This window comes from Physcomitrium patens, chromosome 22 (genome assembly GCF_059467195.1).
Source record: "Physcomitrium patens ecotype Gransden chromosome 22, ASM5946719v1, whole genome shotgun sequence".
NCBI classification, from domain to species: Eukaryota; Viridiplantae; Streptophyta; class Bryopsida; order Funariales; family Funariaceae; genus Physcomitrium; species Physcomitrium patens.
In genome coordinates, this window is record NC_143431.1 from 5596373 (window position 1) to 5619178 (window position 22806).

A 22806-nucleotide genomic window follows, 5' to 3' on the forward strand; every position below is an offset into this window, starting at 1 on the left:
GAATATAAAAAAATCATTTTTTGTTCTTTTTTTAATAATCATACATAGATTTTGGTTAATTTTTTTTGATAGTTAAAATCAAGCATGTATCAACATAAATATTGATTCAAAATTTATAATCTCGTGCTAATATTAAATATAAAAAAATGTTAAATAGTCATAGGTTTTTACTAAATTGACCTATCTATGATGAACAATATGATAATCATGATGAATAATGTTGTTGGTTTTTGTTGGTTTTGGATTAAATAGTGGAGAAATGAATCTTGAGATCATTTATTTATTTTTATTTTAATTTTTTCCATCATAATTAGGATGACTATGTCTATTTAGTAAAAACCTAGTTCTATTTAACATTCTCCTAAAAGAAAACCATATTGAATATCATTAAATATAAATATACATTATTTTGGATATTAAAACTTACAAAATATATATGTCTATATAGTATGAAGTGTAACATCATTAGAAATTACAAGGTTTGACCAAAGGTTCGAAACACACAATTTGAAGGCTGATTTTACGAAGATTGTGGCCTTGTACAATCTTGTGGTGGAAGAAGACAACCGGAGACACATTAAACTATCGACAAAGAGAGATGGTGAAAAGCACACTTCTGCATAGTTTTTAGTATGTCAAAACTTGAAAAAGTGAACTGCAGGCTGAAGGGAAGGAGCACAAAATCAGGGGAACGAGGGGAGGAAAGGCAGGAAATGGACCGGAGAGGGAGAGGGGGTGGAAACGGAGAGCGGAATGGTGCGATGCAGGGGGGAGAGGGCTAAAACCCTAGAATGACATCATCAGCCTGGTCTGGTCTGGTCTAGTCAGGTCATCGTGGGAGGGGGTAACCCTAAAGCAGAAACTAACCGAGACAGCCTGCGAGGGCTTGATTGTCGGGGAGAGAGAGCTCGGGAGAGAGGACTCGGGACAAAGCGAGACGAGCGAGACGACACACACAGAGAGCTGTGTTGTGTATTGTGCTTCTGGTCCCCGGGGCCTTGCTTCCCTCCCGCTCTTTCTCATTCTTATTCTTATTCTCACTCTCATTGTTGCTGCTTTTCTTCTAGAGCTTGCCTCTGGCCTCCCGTGACCTCTCCTTCCTCCTTGGCATTGGTCCATCTACTATGTTCGCCGGCACCCTTCCATTCTCCTCTTGATTGCCTCTGCCTGCCATGGCCTCCTCCGACCATGATCCTCTGCTTCTTGCTGCGTTCCGCGATGTCTCCACTGCCTCCACCAAGCACCGCATTGCTCTCTTTCTTAACCTCTCCCGCAATCTGTCAGGTGAATTCCTTCCCATCTCCTCCTCTCTGCATTCATGCTCTCGCTTGTATTGGCTTCCGCAATTCCAGCCCTTAAATCTCTTCTCCGTACTACGTAATTCTCTCGAATTTATCACAATGTTTTCTGTTGGTCTAGTTCACTGGGTAACTAATTACAGTTTCGTGATCCTCCACATTGAATCAGGGAGATTTGCTTCACTGTCTTATGAGTTTGACTTGTGAGCTGATCAGTGACGTAATTGTTGCACATCAGAAACTGTCGTACTTGTCTAATAGTATTGCCTAAGCTATGAAGACCTTGGATCAGTTTTGAATTCATTTTGTACGATTGTAAGCTGGTTTAGTTTTTGACTGTGAATCGAATCGGTGTAGTTTTTGCGACAACCTAATTAATTGACATAAGGAAACCTAACTTTTTCTCGAAATCGAACACCTTGGAATGGCCTCTTCGACGTTTTCTAGACGGTTGGGCTGAAGGATTGTTAAGAGTACTCCATTACTTTCAATTGTACGCGAGTAAACACTGTAGGCTAAGTATGCGTTTATTGATGTTCCTGGATTCAACTGTTGATTTCCGTTGGGATTTTTTCCTGTTGGTTTTCGGATAAGATTGACATTAACTTGATGGTTGAGGAATTCCTGTTTTTATACATCTTTTCGCAATAACGTGACTGGTTTTCTGGGTGCCTGCAGGAGAAACACTCAACAAGGACGCAGCAGAAGTAGTTGATATTATTTTTTCAACACTCCCTCTTTACGATGATCGACATTCACAGGCAGCTGTGGTGGAACTAATCTCTAGAGGATTGAAAGAGGCGTCTTTTGTGAAAGCGTTTGCTGGGGCTCTTGTCCAAACTATAGAAAAGTCTCACAAGACCAGCAGTGATGCTGTGCGCTTGAAGCTGTTGAGATGGTCCTGCCTTCTCATTATGCAAGTGCCCACATTGCTCTCTGCAAAGTCGGCTTTCGGCCGGCTTGCTCCTGCACAGGGTTTCTTGCTTGCATCTCTTTATCAAGCCTCGGTTCCAGTACGAAAAGCAGCTGGTCGCATCTTCAATCACTACTTAACGAATGTGCGTTACTCTTTCCTTGAACTGTATCCATCCGCCACATCAACTTGCGCAATTATAGAGTTGGGCTTTGTTCATTCTATTCGACCTATACACATGCATCACATTAGAAATAATCGCTTATCTAGACATGAAATTTTAGTGTGTTGATTGGATGAATTTTATGTAGCAGTTTCAGTAGTGTTGGTAGTATCGGTTATTTCGCTCAGAGAGGCTTGTGTTGATTTATGCAGGTGAGAGGTGCTTTCAAGTCCTACATTGCTGAAGTGGAGAGCTTTCCCGTCGAATGTATATATGGTCTCATGAAGGCTCTTCTTATGTTTTGCACCAAGAACCAATCTCTTCTAGATTCACACAAGGTATTTTTCTATTCAAACCACGTGATGAAATTTAAATTGTTTTGTGGATTGTGTTAATGGGAGTTCCAGTCATCCAGAGAATCCTGGCGCCATGCCTGGCTAGGAAACTTATTGACATGAGGAACGTACATGTAATTTTCATTGTAATGAACTGAAATATTGGAACCTTTACCATAAAGGTTTACGAATGACAGTCCTAAACCTGTTCCAAGTGGATACTGTCGGAAATTCGTTTTCGAGTTAATTGGCCACTGTCGGACGATAATCTTTTCACCCTTCTAGGAACTACCAATGATAATTTGGAAAAGAGTAATCACGCTAGTTACTGGAATTCAATTCTCCCTGAAGCTTTTCGGGGCTAGATATTGTATGAAGAGATATCGTATGTCCTTGAAGCTGTTCGAGAGGTGTATTAATTTGTTTTGTCCAATTTCTGCTGGCAGGCCTGGTTCTTGCAATCGTATTTAAAGCTGGTTTTTAATTCAACGAGTAGGAAGCCTCCTAAAGTTTTGAGTGAAGCTTTTCAGCCACTGCTTGAGCGGTTAACACATGACGATTTTGGAAAGACTATTTTGCCCAACGCAATTAAGATGTTGAAACGAAATCCAGAGCTAGTGATGGAAGCATTTGGCCTTCTGTTGACATATACCAGCTTAGACCTTAGTCAATACTCTGCGGAAATATTGCCATCAATCTTAGTTCAGGCTCGGCATAGTGACGAAAACCGACGCAAAGAATCTGTACAATTAGTGAACCAGTTGGTGGTTCATTCCAGTGACTTGGATGCTATTTCAACCATGTTTCAGTCTGCTAAATCTGTATTAGCAGGTACACCATTGCTTTTTTCCTTTCTCACATTTCCTCCAGCATGGATGATTAAGGTGAAAGCAGAGTTTTTTTTTTGGGGTGATTGTTAGCTCCATGAAAGTGATTTTAGTTCTTTCATAATTCCAGGTGCAGAAGGGAAGCTTGTGCAAGCATATCAAAGAGTTACAATGGTCAACATACTCCAAGTTTTGTCTAGTGTAGATGGAGGAAAAGCTGTCGCATCACTCGCGTCTACATCAGCTGTATACCTGATGTCCCTCTACAAGGATGATGGTATGTCCTTAGTTGTTTGTGTCCTTATGGTGTTCAAAGTGACATTAAATCCAATTCGTAGCATCTTTTCTTGATAATGCTTGATTTTTTAACCTTAGTGGCGTTTTAGCAGATTGTTTGTAAAATGTGGATGGTAATCAACGAGTCAAGTTTTTGTAAGAAATGTTTGGTAGCGTGCGGTACAAGTCTCCTTCTTGAATTATAGTATACCTAAAGCGCAGAACTTCAACTTCTTAGCTTTCGTATGTATGTGCCAGGAAATGAAGAGGTACGAGTTGCAATTTTACTGGCACTGGGTGCCTGGCTTTCGAGAGCTGGATCTAGCTGCCCTGCAGGATGCGTGAAGTTTTTCTGTCTGGGCCTCAAAGAGAAGGACACCCTCCGTCGAGCTCATCTTCGGTGTCTGAGACTGGCATTTCAGAACAGCGATATCTTGACTGAGGTTAGTGCACTTTGTCGTTATCGTTCAACACGTCATGTTTTCATGTTTTTTTTGTTCGAATGCAAGCATATTGGGTTGCAAATTATGGATGTTGTGGTCATGTTTGCAGATGATGGGGTTAACGGAGCCCTTGGTCCTGTTGATAAAGTCCGGCGCCACAAAACCTGCCTTGCGAGTTGATGCAATCTACTCTTTGTTACTCGTGTCCAAGATTGCGGCTGTTCATACTAAAGCTAGTAAGTTTCGTACGACTGGACGTTGCTGTTTTGATATTGGTACCTTTGTTTTCTCAGTTGCCTTTGAATAAATTAACTATGTAATCATTGCAGCTCACAAAAATATTACAATGGACTTTCTTTTTCTGCAGTTCGAAGCTGTACTTTAGTTTGAGCAGTTCCGATTTTTGTGGTTTTTTGCAAGTGGTTTGATGTCGAACATACAATTTCTGCTGTAGTGACATACCTAAATTTATTGTCTTCTACCTTCTCGAGTGCCTATCCTATGTTTTTAAAATAAGTGTGATATTATGTCATACGTATGTTATCAATTATAAGATGATCTCAGTAGAGCTTTTATTAGAATCCCGATGAGATCATCAGTCATTGATATAAGAAGCTGTCTGTTTTATCGTAGGTATCCTTCTTTAATGACGATCTAATAATTTTTACATCTGATTTAGATGGAAGAGAGTGCTAAGTATGATATTGGATACGTATTCACATGCTTGTTGATGGAGCGAGTGGTTACAGGTGACATACTTGTGAAGGAGAAGATATGGGATGTTTTGCTTGATAAAAATTCAACATTTGTCACGTCATCTCTGGTAACTACCTATCTATACTTGCATATATTCATTTATTCATGTTTTTCTTGCTTGATTGATTTCTTTGATTGAAAATTTTCTAGTTGCTCTATTTTGACATATTTTGGAGGAGATTTGCCATTTGAGGTTCAACAGATCCAACAGTATTTCTCTTACTTTTTGATTCAGGTTGCAAAACTATTGATGGATGATTGTGTTATTGTCGCTGAACTGATTGATGTTGTTCTCCTTCAACACTTGAGCAGGTACACGCATTTTTGTTCACTATCTTTGTCAAAAATTTCAAGATCAATGTGTTTTCTCCGACACTCTCAAGAGATAAAATAGCACGTTGCTTCTCGTTTGTGAATGTTATTATTATGATTGTTATTATTGTGATTGTAATGTCATTTAACACCAAAGACATGGTTCTCAGGGTTGTGACTCATCCTGATGGGATTACAGCTTTTTCCAAGGTGCAGTAAATCTTTTCTGAAGTTTCATTTAGGTCTACTGTTTAGTATAACGGTGCTGGACGACTTGTATTGCGTGCACTTAACCTTAGGTCAATGTTTAAATTTTACTTTCTGCTTCCATCATGCTCCTTCTGCGAATCTGATGAATTCGCGTTGTTACTAGGGTATTTATTTGTGTAGTTATGATCCTGGATTTGAATATCATCTGTAAACGTGTTAGCTTGGCTTTGAGTCTACCATATTTTCTTCTTGAGGGATGTTTTCTTTAATAGAAGAGATGTTTCCTTATTCTCTGCCTGGGGCTTGTCTATTTGAGCCACGAATTCCCTTCTATGCCTGAAACATCACTGTGGGTTTGTTTTGACGTATAATAATGTGTGTTGGCTGCAGCTTTTGGTCAACCTCTTGTGGCATCCTGCATTAATTGTGCGGAAAGCTGCTGAAGGTGTTGTGCTCCATGCACAGAAAGCAGATGACTTATTATCTGAATCACTTTTTGATGCCTTCAGTGTGGAAGTTAGTGAATTTGGAGGACAATTTATCCTTCTTAAGACTAGGTGGGAAAAGTTCTTCCCTGAAATTTACGTTTTTGTAAGAAATTAACTTATCTTATTTTAACGAATTTCTCCGCTCCTTTCTTGGTTTTTATATATTGTAACTATGCTGACTAAAAATGTGGATCATGTGCGTGCTATTGTTGATGTTTTCTGAAAGCTTGTTTTGTGGGAAGGACATTTCAGTGATGCTGGAGAGTCTTCGGGAGGGGCAACCGTGAACATTATTCCAAATTCTAACCTGCTAGCCAAGGCCTTATTGATCGTGTCATCTACCTCATTGGCTAAGAAACCTTCAAGTTGTGCAAAATTACTACTTTTATCTCTCAATCCCTGTATTGCAACTGGTCGTCACAAAGATGTCATTTGGAAAGTAAGATCATTGTTGAGTATTGTTTTTCTTCCCTTTTTTTTTTCATTTGTGCAATTACTTTCCTCTCTGGATGTCATTCGCTGCCTCTATGCAAAATGATTAAAAGGTTCGCCACTGTTTCTGATCATATTTTTGGAATTTGGTTATCGTACATTCATTATAGCGTTTCCTTTTTTATTTTCCTCCTATTCGTCAGTGACTAACTACTGTTGACTCGCATTATGTGTATTGACTTAAACTGGGTTATGTTCTTCTTTATCTGAATGCAGATTGTGTGTAGGAAAATGAAAAAACTTGGCCTGCATTTATCAAACGTTCTGGCGTCTGATCCCTCTGCTGTCTGTGAGGCGAGTCAATCTAGACTTGAAGGATTGGATTATAGTTTTATTATTCTAAAGTTTTAACAAACCTTCATTTTTTTGGGTGCTTTTGTTAGATTTTAATCTGTTTCAAATTATTCTATTTTGTTTTCCTAGACCCCATTCTGCTTCAGAATATTCTTGTTTTGTTTGAAATAGCCTTTATATCGTGGTTGATGGTTTTGGATCGATCTCTGTGAATGACTGCAGGTTCTTCTAGGATCTTCAGGGTTAATTAGCACAAATTCATCAGATTCTCAAGCCGCTATATTTTCTCTTGAAACTGCCATGAGGATGCTACCTGACAAATTTTTTCCAACTTTTCTCCAAGTACGGTTGAGAATGCTTTCGTTTCGTGGTTGTTAGGGCTCGAAAAAATGAGTGTAGTTTGCATCTACATTACTAATCAACAGCCTCGATATATCACTGCTTTTGGTGTATGACTTCAATGCTGGAACATGTTGCACACAACTGATACGTGAATGCGCACAATTTGTTGTGTAGGAAATGGATATTCTTGGGGATCGCAACCTTCACGATTCTTTATCTTCCCTAGATATAAAGGTACTTTTTCTTACTTAATCTGAATTGTTTTAGTTATGGTCCGATTGTGTTCATGTTAAAAAGGTAGTATTTAAGTGAGGATTGCGTGATACAATTATTGATGTTGTTTGCAAGTTTTATTGAGGATACCATCGTATTTTCAGCAAGTATAACCAGGAAGGAGGATTTATTATTTTTTTCATCATCCAAACACTGGGGGTTTAAGTTGAATAAGGACAGTTAGGCTCTAGATATAGTTCTATTCTATGTCTACATGTGATTTGTCTAATGGAACTGCCTGGATTGCTGTTCGAACCATATTTACTTGAATCGTAGGGCCAAGTCTTGTTTTCGTAGACCCCATTTTACTAATTATTTCTGTATTTCTCTACCAGAAATCTGCACGTCCGCTCAGTTTAGCTGGCATTCTGGCAGTTGTATTTTAATACACGTGCCATCGATTTTCTGCTATTTATTATACGTGCTTAGAACAAAATTTTAGCAAGTTTGATCCTGAGATGAACTCCAAGACAGGTTTTAGCACGAATTATCGCTTATTATGTATATCTAATATCACAATTTGTGTTTCCACTCGTTTCAGATATTCAACACTGAGGAAGGGATGCTGTCTACTGAGCTCGGTGTCTATGTAGCAGAGGCTGTGATGGACAAAAATGTCCGAAGTGCACGGGGTCGGTTCAAGATGTACGGAGATGACGAGGTTCAGTCTCTTTTAAACTTTTCCTTCTTCTCATCTGAATTTTCCAGCTGTGTTGAGTGAGCAGTCCTCTTACACAACATCCGTTCTATGACAACTGAATTCGATCTCCTCAAAAGCTTAGGTAGATTGAAGGGGCCATTTTTTTTGAGCAGATTGTGTCGTAATCGTGCGCTGGAATGGTGTATCCTGATACTTTGTTATTTCAATTTGTCTTACTGTTCAAGTTTGATATTTCAATTTTTCTGAACATTTTCATCGTAGGAGTTGTCCTGTTAACACTTATAACCGAGGATGTATTTGTTATGCTTCTACAGGACTCGTCGAAGCCTGTGCCAATCTCTCGACAGATTGATAATGGGAAGAAGGACACTACTAAGGCAATAAAGAAACCAAGTAAGTTGGTTTCATATTCTTTCGATATTTTGTTGCTCAAGCATGGATGACCATGGTCAACCTTCTGTTGTACTGCCCGGTGTGGAGCTGAGAAACTCGTAGAGCCCCAATTGATCGATACCAAGTTTTTCTATTCCAAACCTGGATTCATAGGCTCAAATCCAGCTGTCGGTAGTCTGTGAGTGATTAACCATTTATCTACGTGAGAGATATGGTTTTTTTTCAAATGAGATTCCTCGTGGTCAATTGGTAGCTCGAGAGAAGATTATCGTGTGCGGGCATTGAGAAACTAGATCAATGGATTAGAAACGGAGGAAGCATGTGAATCATTATTTTGTTCCTCGAACATGTAGTGTCTCGTTTTACTTTCAATGGCTTCAGTAAAATTTATCGCAGCTTGGCGGCGCTCATCTGAAATAATCTTAAAATGACCCCCATGCAGATGATTCCGATAAGTCCAAGTCCGCGAAAGAGGAAGCGCGGGAGATTAAGCTTCAGGAAGAGTCTGTTGTGCGTGAAAATGTGGAAGTAATCAAGAGAAGACTTTCGTTGGTGCTGAAAGCCTTAGGATCAGTTGCTACTGCGAATCCAGCAAAGGCACACGAACAACTACCAGCCCTGGTAATTTTTCTGAGCACACGACTTCTACTTTCTGTTGGTCATCATTACCGTTTTGGCTGCTCCGTAAAATTTTCTGGTAGCTTTGGAATGCATAAGGATATTCTTAGTTAGTAGGGTACTTCATGAATGGCATGAATTTGGCATTTTCTCATAATGAAAACGTCTCTACCGAATTTTGCAGGTTGATCGTGTCTTTCCCTTGCTCAATTCGCCTCTAGTTAGTATGGAGGCGTATCAGACTGTAGAAAAGCTAGCCAATTCTGTAGCAGCTCCTAGGGACATGGGTGCAGATATTGCGGCATCCTTGCGAATGGTTGCAACAAATTCGGTTTTGCTAGGGTTGCAAATATCTGATAAAGAGAAGAATCAGAAACCAGGCGTGGTGGACAGAGTAATCACAAGTCTAGTGCAAGCTTGTAAAAACGGACCACTTCCTCCTCCATCATTTATCGTCCTCTATCCAGTACGTGTTCTCAATTATACTTTTATCAGCCTATGTCACATATGCTTACATGTTGGAGCTGTAATTTGTTAATCAGAGTTCTTCAAATTTAAGGTAATTTGAGTCAGAGCTCTTGTATTTTTCGGCAATAGTCATTTAGAAGCCAAGAATCGGTATTTCAAGGAAGTAATTCATTGTGGCTTTTTGATAATTTATGCAGGAGCCTCTAAGTTCTGAGATCATATCACTGTTTGGTTGTATTTAGATTTCATGTTGGAATTACCTCTTTCGTCATGAGCTGAATGTTCTGCCCAGGTTTTGGAGCAAATTATGCTGGCGGATGAAAAGACCAGGCTACATGACGATGTGCTTGCTGTGCTAACTCTTCATTCATCTCCACGAATCCCCCTACCTCGTACACGAATGTTAAATGTAAGTCGACACTTAATGTTCTTGCCACCATTTCTCCATTTTTAAGTTAACTCTGCCGAGGCTTACGTGTTTATTCATGCATTACTTTAAACGCTTAACGCCTAGTTTCTAGAATTTGATTGCGAACTTTATTATCATATGAATGGCTGGAAAATGTTGCATGCACTTGTGCTGATGTGTTTTAAAACCTTTGTGCCCTTCGTTCTGCAGGTTCTTTACCATGTGTTGGGTTGTGTACCTTCATATCACTCTAAAATCGTGGTTATGCTGAAGGAGCTTTGTGAAGGATTGGACCCTGACAATTTAGCTGAGGTACTGCATTGGTATCACCAATTTTTTTATCATTCCAGGTCACTTTTACATGTATATCTTTTACCGACACGAGAGTTGAACTGACACATTTTCCTTTCTATGATGATCAGGCCCTTAACGGCTTGTACTCGGAGTTTGCTATCGTTCGTATTGCATGTTTAAATGCCGTGAAACATGTACCTATTCTTCGACAAAAAGATGTTCCGAAAAATTCTGCAGTTACTACTTTACTTTGGATGGCCATGTATGACCCAGCCAAGGTACGTCAAGAAGATCACCCTGCCTTTTCTTTCAAAATGATGCAACTTTCATGTGCTATATTGGTTAAGGTAGTTCTCGATCTCAATTATTTACGATTGGTCACGAATTGTTACTTACTTGTTTGATTATGTTGTGGTAACAGTCCGTCAGAGATGTGGCAGAAGGAGTTTGGTCTGAATTTCCTGGCCTTGAGTTACACACGGATTATGCCAAAGGGTTGATGACAGCCCTTGCACATGTGAACGTAAATGTGCGTCAAGCAGCAGCTGAGGCTCTTGCTGCAGCGATGTACGAATTTCCAGTCACAGTGCTGGTACGTTCATTATCACTTAGTTATTCTGCTTCCAGTCAGTTAGATTTTCTATTATATTGTCGTCTGTATGTATTTGCTTTTTGATCAGTTAACTGTTGTATGCTTCAGGAGACTTTAAGCTTAGCTTTCTCCTTGTATACCAATGAGCTACCCAACCCACGCAGTGAAGGTGATAAAACTTGGTATGGAAGGCATGGAGTGGGACTGGCATTGCATGCAGCAGCAGATGTCCTTACACAAAACGATTTGCGTATTGTCATAACGTTTCTCATATCTCGAGGTTTGGTATGTAGTACCACTTTTTGATGTGTATTATTTGGTTTTTCCCTTCAATTGAGTTGTGTTGTACCTGGATCTGTGAAATATTACTAACGTTCTTAAATCATTTCTACAACGTCCGCAGGCAGATCCCAACCAGGAAGTTAGGTCAAAGATGATGCAGGCTGGGGTGGCTATTATAGATAAACAAGGCAGAAAGAATGTTGAACTTTTGCTCCCAATCCTTGAGAATTACTTGGATAAGAAGGTCAAGTTCCCTCAACATTTACCTATTCGAACAAATGTTTCTCATTCACTGTCATATCGCAATGTATGTCTAGCCTTCATATTTTATTGTGTATAAGTAAATATATAATTTTGATTCTTTTAATTTTTACTAAACATGGTTACCTTGCACAGCTTATAAAAAATTAATTACAGAATTTGTTTGTTACTTGAAGTTATACTTTCATCTGTATGTAGTTTGTGTTGGACTAGCTTATTATTTATATGCTCTCACATATCCCATAAGTCGGTAGATGTTTTGACTATGAACTTGATAAGATTTTCATCTTATATTTCCACTATATGGTCTCAACATTTAACATTCTTTAAAGAAATTCAACGTTTGAGCTTTTGTAGTCTTAGAGATTGAATGTCATACTGAAAAATCCGTCGCCTTTTCAGGCATCCGATGAAGAACGCTATGATTTGGTGCGGGAAGGTGTTGTTATCTATATGGGAGCACTTGCGAAACATCTCACGCTTGTACGGTCTAACTTTCTGAATTTATTTGTTTTAAATGACGATACAATTTCCTTGTATGCTGGATAATGAGCAATTTTACCTTATTATTTGGTTTTGTTTGATTTGATTTGTCTACACCAATCTGATTTACTGGTGACACGTCTTTGTGCTGTTTTGTTTTGAACATTTTACAGGATGCCTCCAAAGTATCTAAAATATTAGACAGACTGCTGGAAGTATTGAACACACCGTCGGAATCAGTGCAGCGTGCTGTATCTGACTGCTTGCCACCGTTAATGCCATCTCAAAAGGCATGTTATTGGTTTTCCTTCCGAAGACCTGCATTTTTCTTTTCAAAATTCGATTATTCAGGATAAGCATTTCTTTATGTCATTTAAAAAATTCTAGAATTAGTAAAGTGTATTTTTACTATTCTGCTGTTTTACGTATTAAAAAGCACAAATGATACCTGTCAAATGGTCTTTAGGCCTCGAAAGGTTGTTTCATGTGCTAGCACAGTAACCTTACTAATTTTGTAACGTATAACCACTCTGAGGATCTTTCAAATTGTTCGAATCCCTATGAAAATTTATGTTGAAATAACTAGTTTATGTTTCTGCATTTTTGAATGTTTTGTAATTTTACATACCTTCATTGTCGTTTTTAGAAATTCTATACAACTTAAATTACTTTATCCTGTCTCCAATCGTAGTTGCCCTGTGTCGGGATGCTTTTGGATTTCAACATCTTATGATGCCTAATGCGTACCTTGCGTTTGATGTTTTGACCTTGGATATTTACCGTCTTTATTTCTGCAGGATAATGCATCAGCATTGTTGTCAAATCTTTTGCATAAACTCAAGGCCTCAGACAAGTATGGGGAGCGACGAGGAGCTGCATTTGGTTTGGCTGGTGTCATTAAGGGTCTTGGTCTTCCAAGCATAAAGCGTTACAAAATCATGGAAGCTCTACGAGCAGGTGTTGATGACAAGTAAGTTGTCACTGTTGCAAAAAGACGAATCACTTCATTTAGAATTTGATGTTTTTCTGTCCATACTCACTTTGTACAATGTACAGGTCTTCTGCAAAAGCACGAGAAGGTGCGCTACTGGGTTTTGAATGCCTGTGTGAGAAGCTGGGCCGCCTCTTTGAACCGTGAGATTTCTCCCAACATCAATTTTGTAATTTATTGAGAAACTACTGCCGAAAGTGTGAGGAATCAGGAATTATATTACTTATTTCAGGATTTTTCATCTATGCATCAAGTAGCACGCAGGACGGGATTTGAGTAATTCATGAATGAATAGTCTTTATTTCCCTTTAGGTGAGTATTCGAGTATTGTGTTTTTTTTTGCTTGCTCACAAAAATTGTTTACATTCTGCTTTTGTAGGTATGTGATCCATATATTACCCGTCCTATTGATCTGCTTTTCGGATCCTGTTATTGCTGTACGAGATGCAACGGATGCTGCTGCCCGTGCTATCATGTCTCAACTTAGTGGTCCTGGCGTTAAGCTTGTCCTTCCTGCGTTGATGAAGGTCGTAATTCACTTATGTGCTCACGTTCGCATCTATTGTCTCTACAGAGTTAGAAATACATCCCTTTATCGGAGGTTGTTTTTTCAATTTGCCATGTATCTCTCCTAATGTTATCTATTTCTAATCTGTTCATTTTATGCCCATTGAAATTCTAGGCTTTAGTTGAACCTTCTAATGTATGTTTGTCTAGCTTATATGGTTTGTTACAGGGTCTAGAGGATAAAGCATGGCGTACAAAGCAAGGGAGTATACAAGTTCTTGGCGCTATGGCATTTTGTGCACCTCGGCAACTTTCTCAATGCTTGCCAACTATTGTTCCCAAACTCAGTGAGGTACCAAATTGTGTGAATGTGCTGAATCATGTTTAGAATTGAGTGCTAAATAATTGAAAATTCTACTCTTTTCACCGTACTACCATGGCAATAGTTTTTAAATGGAATGCTGGCTGTTGTTTGCTTAAATGTTAACAGGTGCTTACGGATACACATCCCAAAGTTCAAGCAGCCGCACAAACCGCCTTGCAACAGGTATTTGGCTGTGATGTCATTATTTGAGCACCATGTTTAATTTCTAATGGGTAATCCAGTTTGCAATTTCCTTAAACCTGGCAGTTTTTTTTTTCTGTTTATATAGCTGCAAACCAATACTTTGCCTGTGGTGGATGTTCGCATTTCTACCTTAGTGTGTTTGCTTCTCGTTATGTTCAATGATGACATGTCATTAAATTTACTTGTCGTCACTCAATGACAGGTTGGCAGCGTCATAAGGAATCCCGAGATAGCTGCTTTGGTGCCTACACTTTTAATTTCAATTGCTGATCCAAATGAGCATACAAAAACATCCCTAAACCTTCTTTTACAGGTATTCTTCGTCATGAATTTGAACCTCTTGTCGCTTAAGATTTGTATCAGTTTTGGCCATTCAATGGAAACATCTCCTGAAGACCTACATTTGCTAATCAGAATGTTACGTAGATGTTGTGATTTGTTGAACTTTGCAGTAAAGTGCACGCAGTTTATTTTGGTATCATAATTACTTAAGTTTGGTAACCCATATTTTTCACCAAACATGTTCCGATGTAGACTACATTTGTGAATTCGGTGGATGCGCCATCTTTGGCATTGCTCGTTCCAATTGTGCATCGTGGATTGAGAGAGAGAAGTTCGGAGACAAAGAAAAAAGCTGCCCAAATTGTTGGCAACATGAGCTCTCTAGTAGCGGAACATAAAGATATGCTTCCATATCTCACTTTGCTTCTTCCGGAAGTAAAAAAGGTAGGTGTTGTCTTGCACAATTGTTAAGCACATTAATTTTCACTGAATATTGTTTCGCAGTAGCGGAATGTGTTCATATTTAGTACACCTACTGATTATGGAGTTTATGTGGGTACAGGTTTTGGTCGATCCTATACCAGAAGTGAGAACGGTGGCATCCAGAGCTTTGGGCTCATTGATCAAAGGCATGGGAGATGACAACTTCAAGGATTTGGTGCCCTGGCTATTGCAAACATTGAAGTCAGAAACTAGCAGTGTTGAGAGATCTGGAGCCGCTCAAGGATTGAGTGAGGTATTTATGATGACAATACTCCGAAGATTATGTTCATGCTTGCTCTTGGAATTGTCATGTACATTCTAAGTGCCTTAAAGTGGATGGGGATGTCAGATGTTTTTGCTCATTTGGATTGTGCCAAATGTGTGTTTATTTAAGTCTTCTAAATCCTTCAACTATTCTTGTTATGCAGGTTCTTGCAGCTTTAGGCACTGAATACTTCGAGTCCCTACTACCTGATATTATTTCTAATTGTTCACATCCGCGACCTGCTGTCAGGGAGGGTTATCTTACACTTTTCAAGGTGAGATTCGGATGTTAGTTGATAAATATTTATCTAATTCGATATAGTTGAGCACGTTAAGTACCTGAAGCTGATACTGTATTCTAAATTGTATTTTGCAGTATCTGCCTGTGGCTCTTGGACCAGTTTTTCAGAGATATCTTCAGAGAGTGCTGCCAGCTATTCTTGATGGTGCGTGAACCTACACAGAACTTGTTTACTTTCGACGGGTTTGTTTAGGAGATTTTGTAAACTGCCCGTAGAATTTATACTTTCCTACTTAGCTATCATGATTTAATTGTGTGATGCATTTTTACCTGAAAAATATGTATGCAGCAATAATGTTCCTTGAGTTTGGTAAGGCCCTATGCATCTCTTGTGTTGGTTATTATACGTCATGCGTTGGTTTGTGAATATTATAATTTGAAGGATTTTCATTATAAGGTTAGAGCAAATTCATCTCTGCCTGATAACAAGCAACATCATGTTGTGGTCACACATTAGGTCTCGCTGATGAGAACGAATCTGTGAGGGATGCTGCTCTAAGTTCAGGGCACATTCTCGTGGAGCACTATGCAACATCGTATGCCCTGGGCACTTACTTAGCTCTTTTTTTAAGTTGATCATTTATTACTACGTTTTCTGTGCATATAGTTGATATTGAAAGTTATTCATGTTTATGGTTTAATAATTTAAAATTTTCCACTTCTAACCTCAGTTCTCGTTGTGGGCTTGATTGGATGACAGTTCTCTTCCACTCTTGCTTCCTGCTGTGGAGGAAGGGATATTTCATGACAATTGGCGTATTCGTCAGAGCTCTGTTGAGCTTCTGGGTGACCTGCTTTTTAAGGTTTGTTCAGGATACAACTTCAAAGACGTTTCTTGGACATTGTTTGCTGTACTGCCTGCAGCCATTCGTATGCGGCTTTGTCTTCATTCTGTAGGGGTTTATTTTATTTTATTTTAAATGTGTTCATTTGGTGGGCGCTGACTCTTTTTTGTAATTTGCAATTATGTAGGTGGCGGGAACGTCTGGTAAAGTAGTGATTGATGGAGGCAGTGATGATGAGGGTGCCAGCACTGAGGCACATGGGAGAGCTATTGTTAACATTTTAGGTGCGGAGCGCCGCAATGAGGTGTTGGCTGCAGTATATATGGTGCGATCGGACGTCAGCCTTGCTGTTCGACAGGTACTCTTATGCGAATGTTTCAAGTGCTTCTGAATTTTGTTTTATTGAATTCAGTATGTTTTTGTTTCTTTGCATATATGTATTTATACATTGTGTCATTTCGTTTCTAAGTCTGCCCCAAATTCACTTCTGCGGTTCTGTGTGCTTTGTTGGATGCTAGGCATCACTTCATGTTTGGAAGACCGTGGTTGCTAACACACCAAAGACTTTGAAGGAGATCATGCCTGTTTTAATGAGAACTCTAATTGATTCTCTTGCTTCAACCTCGAATGAACGTCGACAGGTAGTGAATCGCGAAACTAGATTGAGACGAACTTATTTATATGTATTTGTTGTACTTTAAGTTCTTTGGTTTCTATTTTGGTTGGTTTTAGGAATATCGTTATTTCCTCATTTGATAAGAGGCATCCTACTTTCTAACATTTTCGGTTTACACCGTCCTCTTGTAGGTTGCTGGCCGGTCCCTTGGCGAGCTTGTCCGTAAACTAGGAGAAAGAGTGCTTCCGTCTATAATTCCTATCTTGGCCAAAGGTCTTGATGACCCAGTTGCTAGCACAAGACAGGTATATTTTTTTCGTTTGGGTTAGACTTTTCTGTTCATTTCGTTATTTGTGTAAGCCGATAGCTCACCTAACCGTTTTAATTTATGCAGGGTGTTTGCATGGGGCTAAGTGAGGTGATGGGAAGCGCTGGCAAGCACCAGTTGGTGTCATATATGAGCGAACTGATACCTACCATCCGCAAAGCACTGTGTGACAGGTTTGTCAGTAACTTTTCAAGACTGTATTTAAGACAGCCGAAGGTTCTTTGATCTGTGATGCAGAATTGCACTAAATATAATTTCTAATTTAATGTGCGTTGTTATTGGTACCTTGCAGAGAGTTGGTGGTCCGTGAGGCTGGAGGCTTAGCATTCAGCACATTGTTTAAGGTGATACTTTCATGTGTAAAGCTATTATTTTGGTTCTTGTTAACACTCCATGCGTGCTGTTTCGTCTTCTTCTTTCATTGTTTTCTTGAGGCGGGTTTTCTGATGTGGTTGTATCATTTTTGACTTCACCGTACGTTTGTTTCAAAACCCATCTATGCTATTTCTTGCCGCTGCTTTTTAAGGCTATGCATATTGGAGAGACCGAATAATATTTCAAGTTTTACCTTGCTAGTACTGTGTTCTATCAAGAGATCTGACTGTTGATACTTTTTGATGATTTTAGAGTGCAGGGATGCAGGCGGTTGATGAGATTGTTCCCGCCCTCCTTCATGCATTGGAGGATGATGAGACGTCAACTACTGCCTTGGATGGTCTGAAGCAGATTCTAAGGTACCTCGATATGCATGTAAATTGTCTGTAGCCGTTTCATTGTAGATCTGCCTAAGTTGTCTTTTCTATTCACTTTCATGCTCATGGGTTGAAATGTTCATTCTGTATGCTTCCCTTGGATAGCTAGTGTTTGTAAATTATGATTGCTTCAAATTTTATGGTCATGCTAATACTTCTTAAATGTGAACAGTGTAAGAACGGCTGCAGTACTTCCACATATTCTCCCAAAACTTGTGCAAGTTCCTTTAACGTAAGCATTCCCTCTTTTGAATTTCGTTATTACTACTTTCAAGTACTTGTGCGGTCGAAGTCAGTGGGGTCTTCACGTCTGACAGAATTTCTTCATAACGTGCAGGGCCTTTAATGCTCATGCCCTAGGAGCATTGGCTGAAGTTGCAGGGCCTGGTTTGAATGTCCATCTATCGACATTGTTACCACCTCTAATAGCAACGATGGGAGGTGGCGATGAGGTATGTCTGTCACGAAATCTATCCACCAATTAATACTTGGCTAGTGTACTGTGATCTGTTCTGTATAACCAGAACATCCACGTTTGTCCTTACTGAATATTTGTCTGTGTTTGCAGTCTATTTCACTTCTGGCGAAGCGCGCAGCCGAAACAGTGGTGTTGGCAGTTGACGAAGATGGTCTTGAAACTCTTGTTTCAGAACTTTCGCGAGGCTTGAGCGACATAATGGTGTGTTTATCACTTCTGAAGTATCTTCCCTTTTGTGGTTCTGTTTCTTCCTCTCTTGTTTTGGTACTGATTGCTATCTGTGTCTGTGCAGCCTGCTGTGAGAAGAGGCTCTGCTTACCTTGTAGGCTTCTTGTTCAAGAATACCAAACTTGGCATTGAGGAGGATGTACCCAACTTGCTTACTACCTTGGTGATAATGCTCACTGATAATGATCAAAGTACAGTTCAGGTACTACAAAATTGTCAACAACACCTCTGCATTTTAAAGATATTTGTCGTATCTAGCATTTTGTAATTCTCTGAAGAATACTCTGTACCGTATCTTGCACATTATCGTGATCTTATTATTGATATTTTTGTTTTGACTCAGGCTGCTTGGGAAGCTCTCGGAAATGTTATTGGGACTCTCTCCAAGGAAACTTTGCCTTCCTTGTTGAAAACTATCCGTGATGCAGTTTCCAGTGCAAGAGACAAGGAGCGTCGTAAACGCAAGGTTAAAATTGCTCATTGCCTCTACGTATAATATAATTAGCCCTTTAGATTAGTTGCTTAATGTGTGATCATGTTTCTTGAACAGACTTAATTTTTTTTTCTTAATTATTATTAACCTTGATCGTATATCCTATGTTAATGTCGAATTTATCAGTGTCAATTTCTAATGTATGTGCTGCAATTAAATTCACATCCTAGGATACCGAAGCACATTTTGTTGCCATCATGGTTTCACTGGTATGGGAGAATAATATGTGGGACTCATTCCCTTACGTTCGGTATCTACTGTTTATTTTGGTGGTTCATTGGTATTTTTCATCATGTTTTTATCTAGCACTCTAATTAAAGAAGCATGTTTATTCTTTATGCAGGGAGGACCTATACTCATCCCAGGTTTCTGTCTTCCTAAAGCTTTGCAGCCTGTATTGCCAATTTATCTGCAGGCAAGCTCACAATTTCATTCTCAGGGACCTTTCTATAGCCATCATTGACATGGTGCTGTGCATATGAGGATAGCCACATTTCTTCATACTCTAAGCGTAGTGGGTTTTGCTGTTCTTGGGAGCAGAGTCTTATGAGTGGCTCAGCCGACATGAGAGAGCAAGCGGCAGACGGACTAGGAGAATTAATTGAAGTTACAAGCGAGAGTTCCCTGAAAACTTTTGTTGTTTCAATTACTGGGTAAATCGTCTGGACTTATGAAATTTGATTCATCTCTCCTGTTTTCGTTTTAGTGATAAATATACTAAGTTACTTCTCTGTGTGCAGTCCCTTGATCCGAATCATAGGAGACAGGTTCCCATGGCAAGTGAAGAGTTCTATCCTGGGCACTCTTGGAGTACTGATCATAAAGGGTGGTCTAAGTTTGAAGCCTTTTCTCCCTCAATTGCAAACAACATTCCTCAAGTGTCTGCAAGACACTGCAAGGTATTCATAATTTGCCTCAAATAGTTGTAGAAGACGTTAGCCTTTAAATGAGAAGTCTAATATGTGCTCAGAAGCAGATGTTTGAGTTTATTTCTTTTTTTACATTATTCGTATGAACCAATCGTGAACCTCTGTCATGTTTTTCACTCAGGCCTGTGCGTTCAAGAGCAGCTTGGGCTTTGGGCAAGCTTAGCAAACTAAGTACGCGAGTTGATCCACTCGTTGGCGACCTCCTTACTGGTCTGCAGGTCTGTTGATATCGCTTGATATAATTACTGCATTGTTCCTCTTGAAGATACTATGCTAAATTCTATTTAAGTAAAATGCCAATTTTGAGCCTCGTGGATAAGTATGATTGCACTGTGAATAGCTTTTGAAGTGCTGAGTTGTTCGTGCGTAGACTAGTCAAGAAGGAGAACGGTACCACTATATTTTCTGCTTCTAACTGGATCACAATTTCAACAGGTTGCAGAAGGTGGGGTTAAGGAGGCAACTCTTGTAGCTCTAGAAGGAGTAGTGACTCATGCTGGCAAAAGTGTGAGTGCGACTGTAAATGCTCGCGTATTATCGACTCTTCAAGGTCTTCTTAACTCAGAGGAGGATGTTGTGAGGACTTCTGCAGCAAAGAGTTTGGGCATTGTTTCCCAGGTTAGTTGATGTTACTGATGGTGCAATCCTCTATGGGCAAGATAACCTAGTGCGGTTTTGTTTTAGTGATTGTTGATTGAAAATTTTCATTCTTTCTATCTTTTTGCAATGCTATATCTTCTCTTTTTTGGTCCTGTTTATCTAAAAGTGGTATTGTGATAGTATGTGGGAGACGCAGAATTTTCTCTCTTTCTACATGTGATATGCACAGTTGCCCCTACCTCTACCTGGCAAATGCGACATGGCTGCACAATGGCTTTGGCTTCTGTACTTCGGCATGCCTCTCGCAACGTTTGTGGGTCTCAAGCCTTACTTACGCTAGTACTTGGGTATTTGAAAACCAGGGCAAAGGATGATAAGGTAAGATCTGGTGTGTTATTCTTTATTTATTTCTATGTGTGGGTGTCCCTTGTTCATGTCCTCACAGATCATTTTTATTCGTCGTCCACTGTGTTCGGTATTTATTTTATGGATGTCTGATCGCAACGTCTACCAGGTTCCCGTTCGAGAAGCTGCAGCCCAATCCATATCCAGGCTCTTAGTATTCCAAGTCCAGGAGCGCTTGCCAGTGTCTTCTGGGGAATCGCTGCCATTTTTATGCCTGCTACTGACGGACTCCTCCAGCGATGTGCGTAGGCGAGCTCTAAGATCTGTCAAAGCATTGGCGAAGGTAATCCTTTTTGGTCTCCTTGTTTACTGACACGCTTCGTCCGTTTGATTGTGTTGTTCGATGTTTGGGTATATCATATTTTCCCAGAAGATTCTAAATGGTTTAAGGATTTTCTACAGTAGTTGACAGTCGGAATAAGTTCAATGCAGTTTAACGCTAGATTGGGAGTTTGCGACAGTTGGCATTGATTATTGGATATATATCATAGTTGTAACCTTGAGACTTTTCAACAGGTACACTTCGAAGGCTTGATCCCAGCCGCTGGCCCTGGCGTGGGCGAGTGCCTACAGGATAGTAGCGCTCCTGTTCGATTGGCTGCAGAGCGTTGCGCATTCCATCTATTCCAGCTCAGCCGAGGTAGTCAAACTAACTCTTTGAAATCTAGATCTGGTTGTGTAACCATGAATACACCTTGATGATTGTGCTGACACTAACCTGTTCTTGATTACCATCTTCAGGAAGTTTTCCGAAGGCACCTGTCTTCAATTTAGATACATATTTAATTAGTCAGAACTTCAGTAAATGAATATTTTTGTGCAACCATTCTTTTATCTTGGTGTGTATATTTAGCCAAGACTGACTTGAAAGCACATTGTTGCAGGAGGTGAGAATGTGCAAGCAGCCCAAAAGTACATAACTGGGTTAGATGCCCGTCGGATTTCTAAGCAGCCGGAAGCGAGGTATGTCACCTGGCAACTTGCCGCCACTTTAATGCTAATTCATTTGGATCGATGCGTACACAATCTTTCCAGTCCAGTCGATGTCTATCCTGATTAAAACTTCTCGCATGATCCTTCGACTGGGAATGCTTGGACTAGTCGTGATTAATTTTTTTTTGAAATTCTGTAATTTTCAGTGATGACAGCGAGGACTCGGAAGCTGAAACGATGGCAAGTTGACCACCTTTTTTTCAGACTGTTGTCTTGCATCAGGAGGATATGCTCTATTGTGGGTGTGGAGTAGTTGTTATGTGAGATTATCTGATACCAAATGAGCCTAGTAGTGAGACTTCTTTACCTCCGGTAGCGACTTCTATCATCAATTTTGTTTTCCGCACAATGTTCACGAATGCATGCCTTAGTGATATTGACCTTTTCCAAGCCAAAATCTGGATTTCAAGTCGCTCTTTAGTGAAATCCTGCAGTCGTCAAGGTTCTAGCCAATATATTTTCAAGTGCCGTGTGCTTAGCAGTTGAAAATGATCCATCTGCTTGTACTGAAGTAACACCCAAACTCGTGAGCTCAAAGTGATGCAATGGAGAGATGTATGAAACTTGTGGTACGTGGAGATTGTGTTGATAGGATGGAGTACGTTGATTAATGTTTGTTTTTTTTTGTTTTCTTGTTTTCTTTTTCCAGTAGCTGTAAGATGCATTCAATTAATACTGTAGCACATACCTTTTTGGATCTCCCATGATAGTATATTGGCAAGATATTTGAATTGTTGCACTGAAACACTTGTTTATCAGCAGACTCTAAACTTTATACTTGGAACACGTTTTCTCTGTCAAGCGTAAAGTTGATTTTTCTTCTACGTTATTTTAGACAGGAAGTGCTCGTTTTTTTTTGATAAAAAGGTTAAACTTGGTTTTTGAAAATAGAACGCTAATTTAGCTACCTTTACCGTGTT

General features: G+C 39.6%; 1 protein-coding gene across 1 annotated transcript; it reads left to right on the plus strand.

Annotated features, from left to right (window-relative positions):
- The first annotated feature begins 883 nt into the window (after positions 1 to 883).
- LOC112274808 (protein ILITYHIA) lies at positions 884 to 22458 on the plus strand. The gene is made up of 60 exons (XM_024504578.3): positions 884 to 1284; positions 1977 to 2356; positions 2587 to 2712; positions 3156 to 3540; positions 3667 to 3813; positions 4071 to 4255; positions 4365 to 4491; positions 5005 to 5078; positions 5247 to 5323; positions 5494 to 5533; positions 5924 to 6090; positions 6274 to 6460; positions 6730 to 6807; positions 7030 to 7149; positions 7324 to 7383; positions 7964 to 8083; positions 8398 to 8476; positions 8919 to 9097; positions 9279 to 9560; positions 9855 to 9971; positions 10182 to 10283; positions 10394 to 10543; positions 10687 to 10857; positions 10966 to 11142; positions 11261 to 11383; positions 11803 to 11883; positions 12057 to 12173; positions 12681 to 12853; positions 12940 to 13017; positions 13254 to 13401; positions 13611 to 13733; positions 13872 to 13928; positions 14152 to 14262; positions 14484 to 14675; positions 14794 to 14967; positions 15143 to 15253; positions 15355 to 15424; positions 15737 to 15815; positions 15980 to 16082; positions 16252 to 16422; positions 16583 to 16705; positions 16872 to 16985; positions 17075 to 17181; positions 17301 to 17352; positions 17636 to 17742; positions 17933 to 17992; positions 18098 to 18212; positions 18329 to 18439; positions 18531 to 18668; positions 18810 to 18932; positions 19303 to 19374; positions 19500 to 19612; positions 19700 to 19858; positions 20010 to 20106; positions 20324 to 20506; positions 20669 to 20866; positions 21003 to 21176; positions 21410 to 21533; positions 21778 to 21856; positions 22033 to 22458. The coding sequence occupies exons 1-60, from the start codon at positions 1173 to 1175 to the stop codon at positions 22073 to 22075; spliced, it is 7845 nt and encodes a 2614-aa protein (XP_024360346.1). The 5' UTR covers positions 884 to 1172; the 3' UTR covers positions 22076 to 22458.
- The last annotated feature ends 348 nt before the right edge of the window (positions 22459 to 22806 follow it).

Excerpts from the sequence above, each read along its gene's own strand:
- LOC112274808 (XM_024504578.3), top strand. The coding sequence starts at position 1,173 with ATGGCCTCCTCCGACCATGATCCTCTGCTTCTTGCTGCGTTCCGCGAT. Across the intron at positions 7,150-7,323 it reads TTTTTCCAACTTTTCTCCAA|GAAATGGATATTCTTGGGGA; the intron begins GTACGGTTGAGA and ends TTTGTTGTGTAG. Across the intron at positions 10,858-10,965 it reads AATTTCCAGTCACAGTGCTG|GAGACTTTAAGCTTAGCTTT; the intron begins GTACGTTCATTA and ends TGTATGCTTCAG.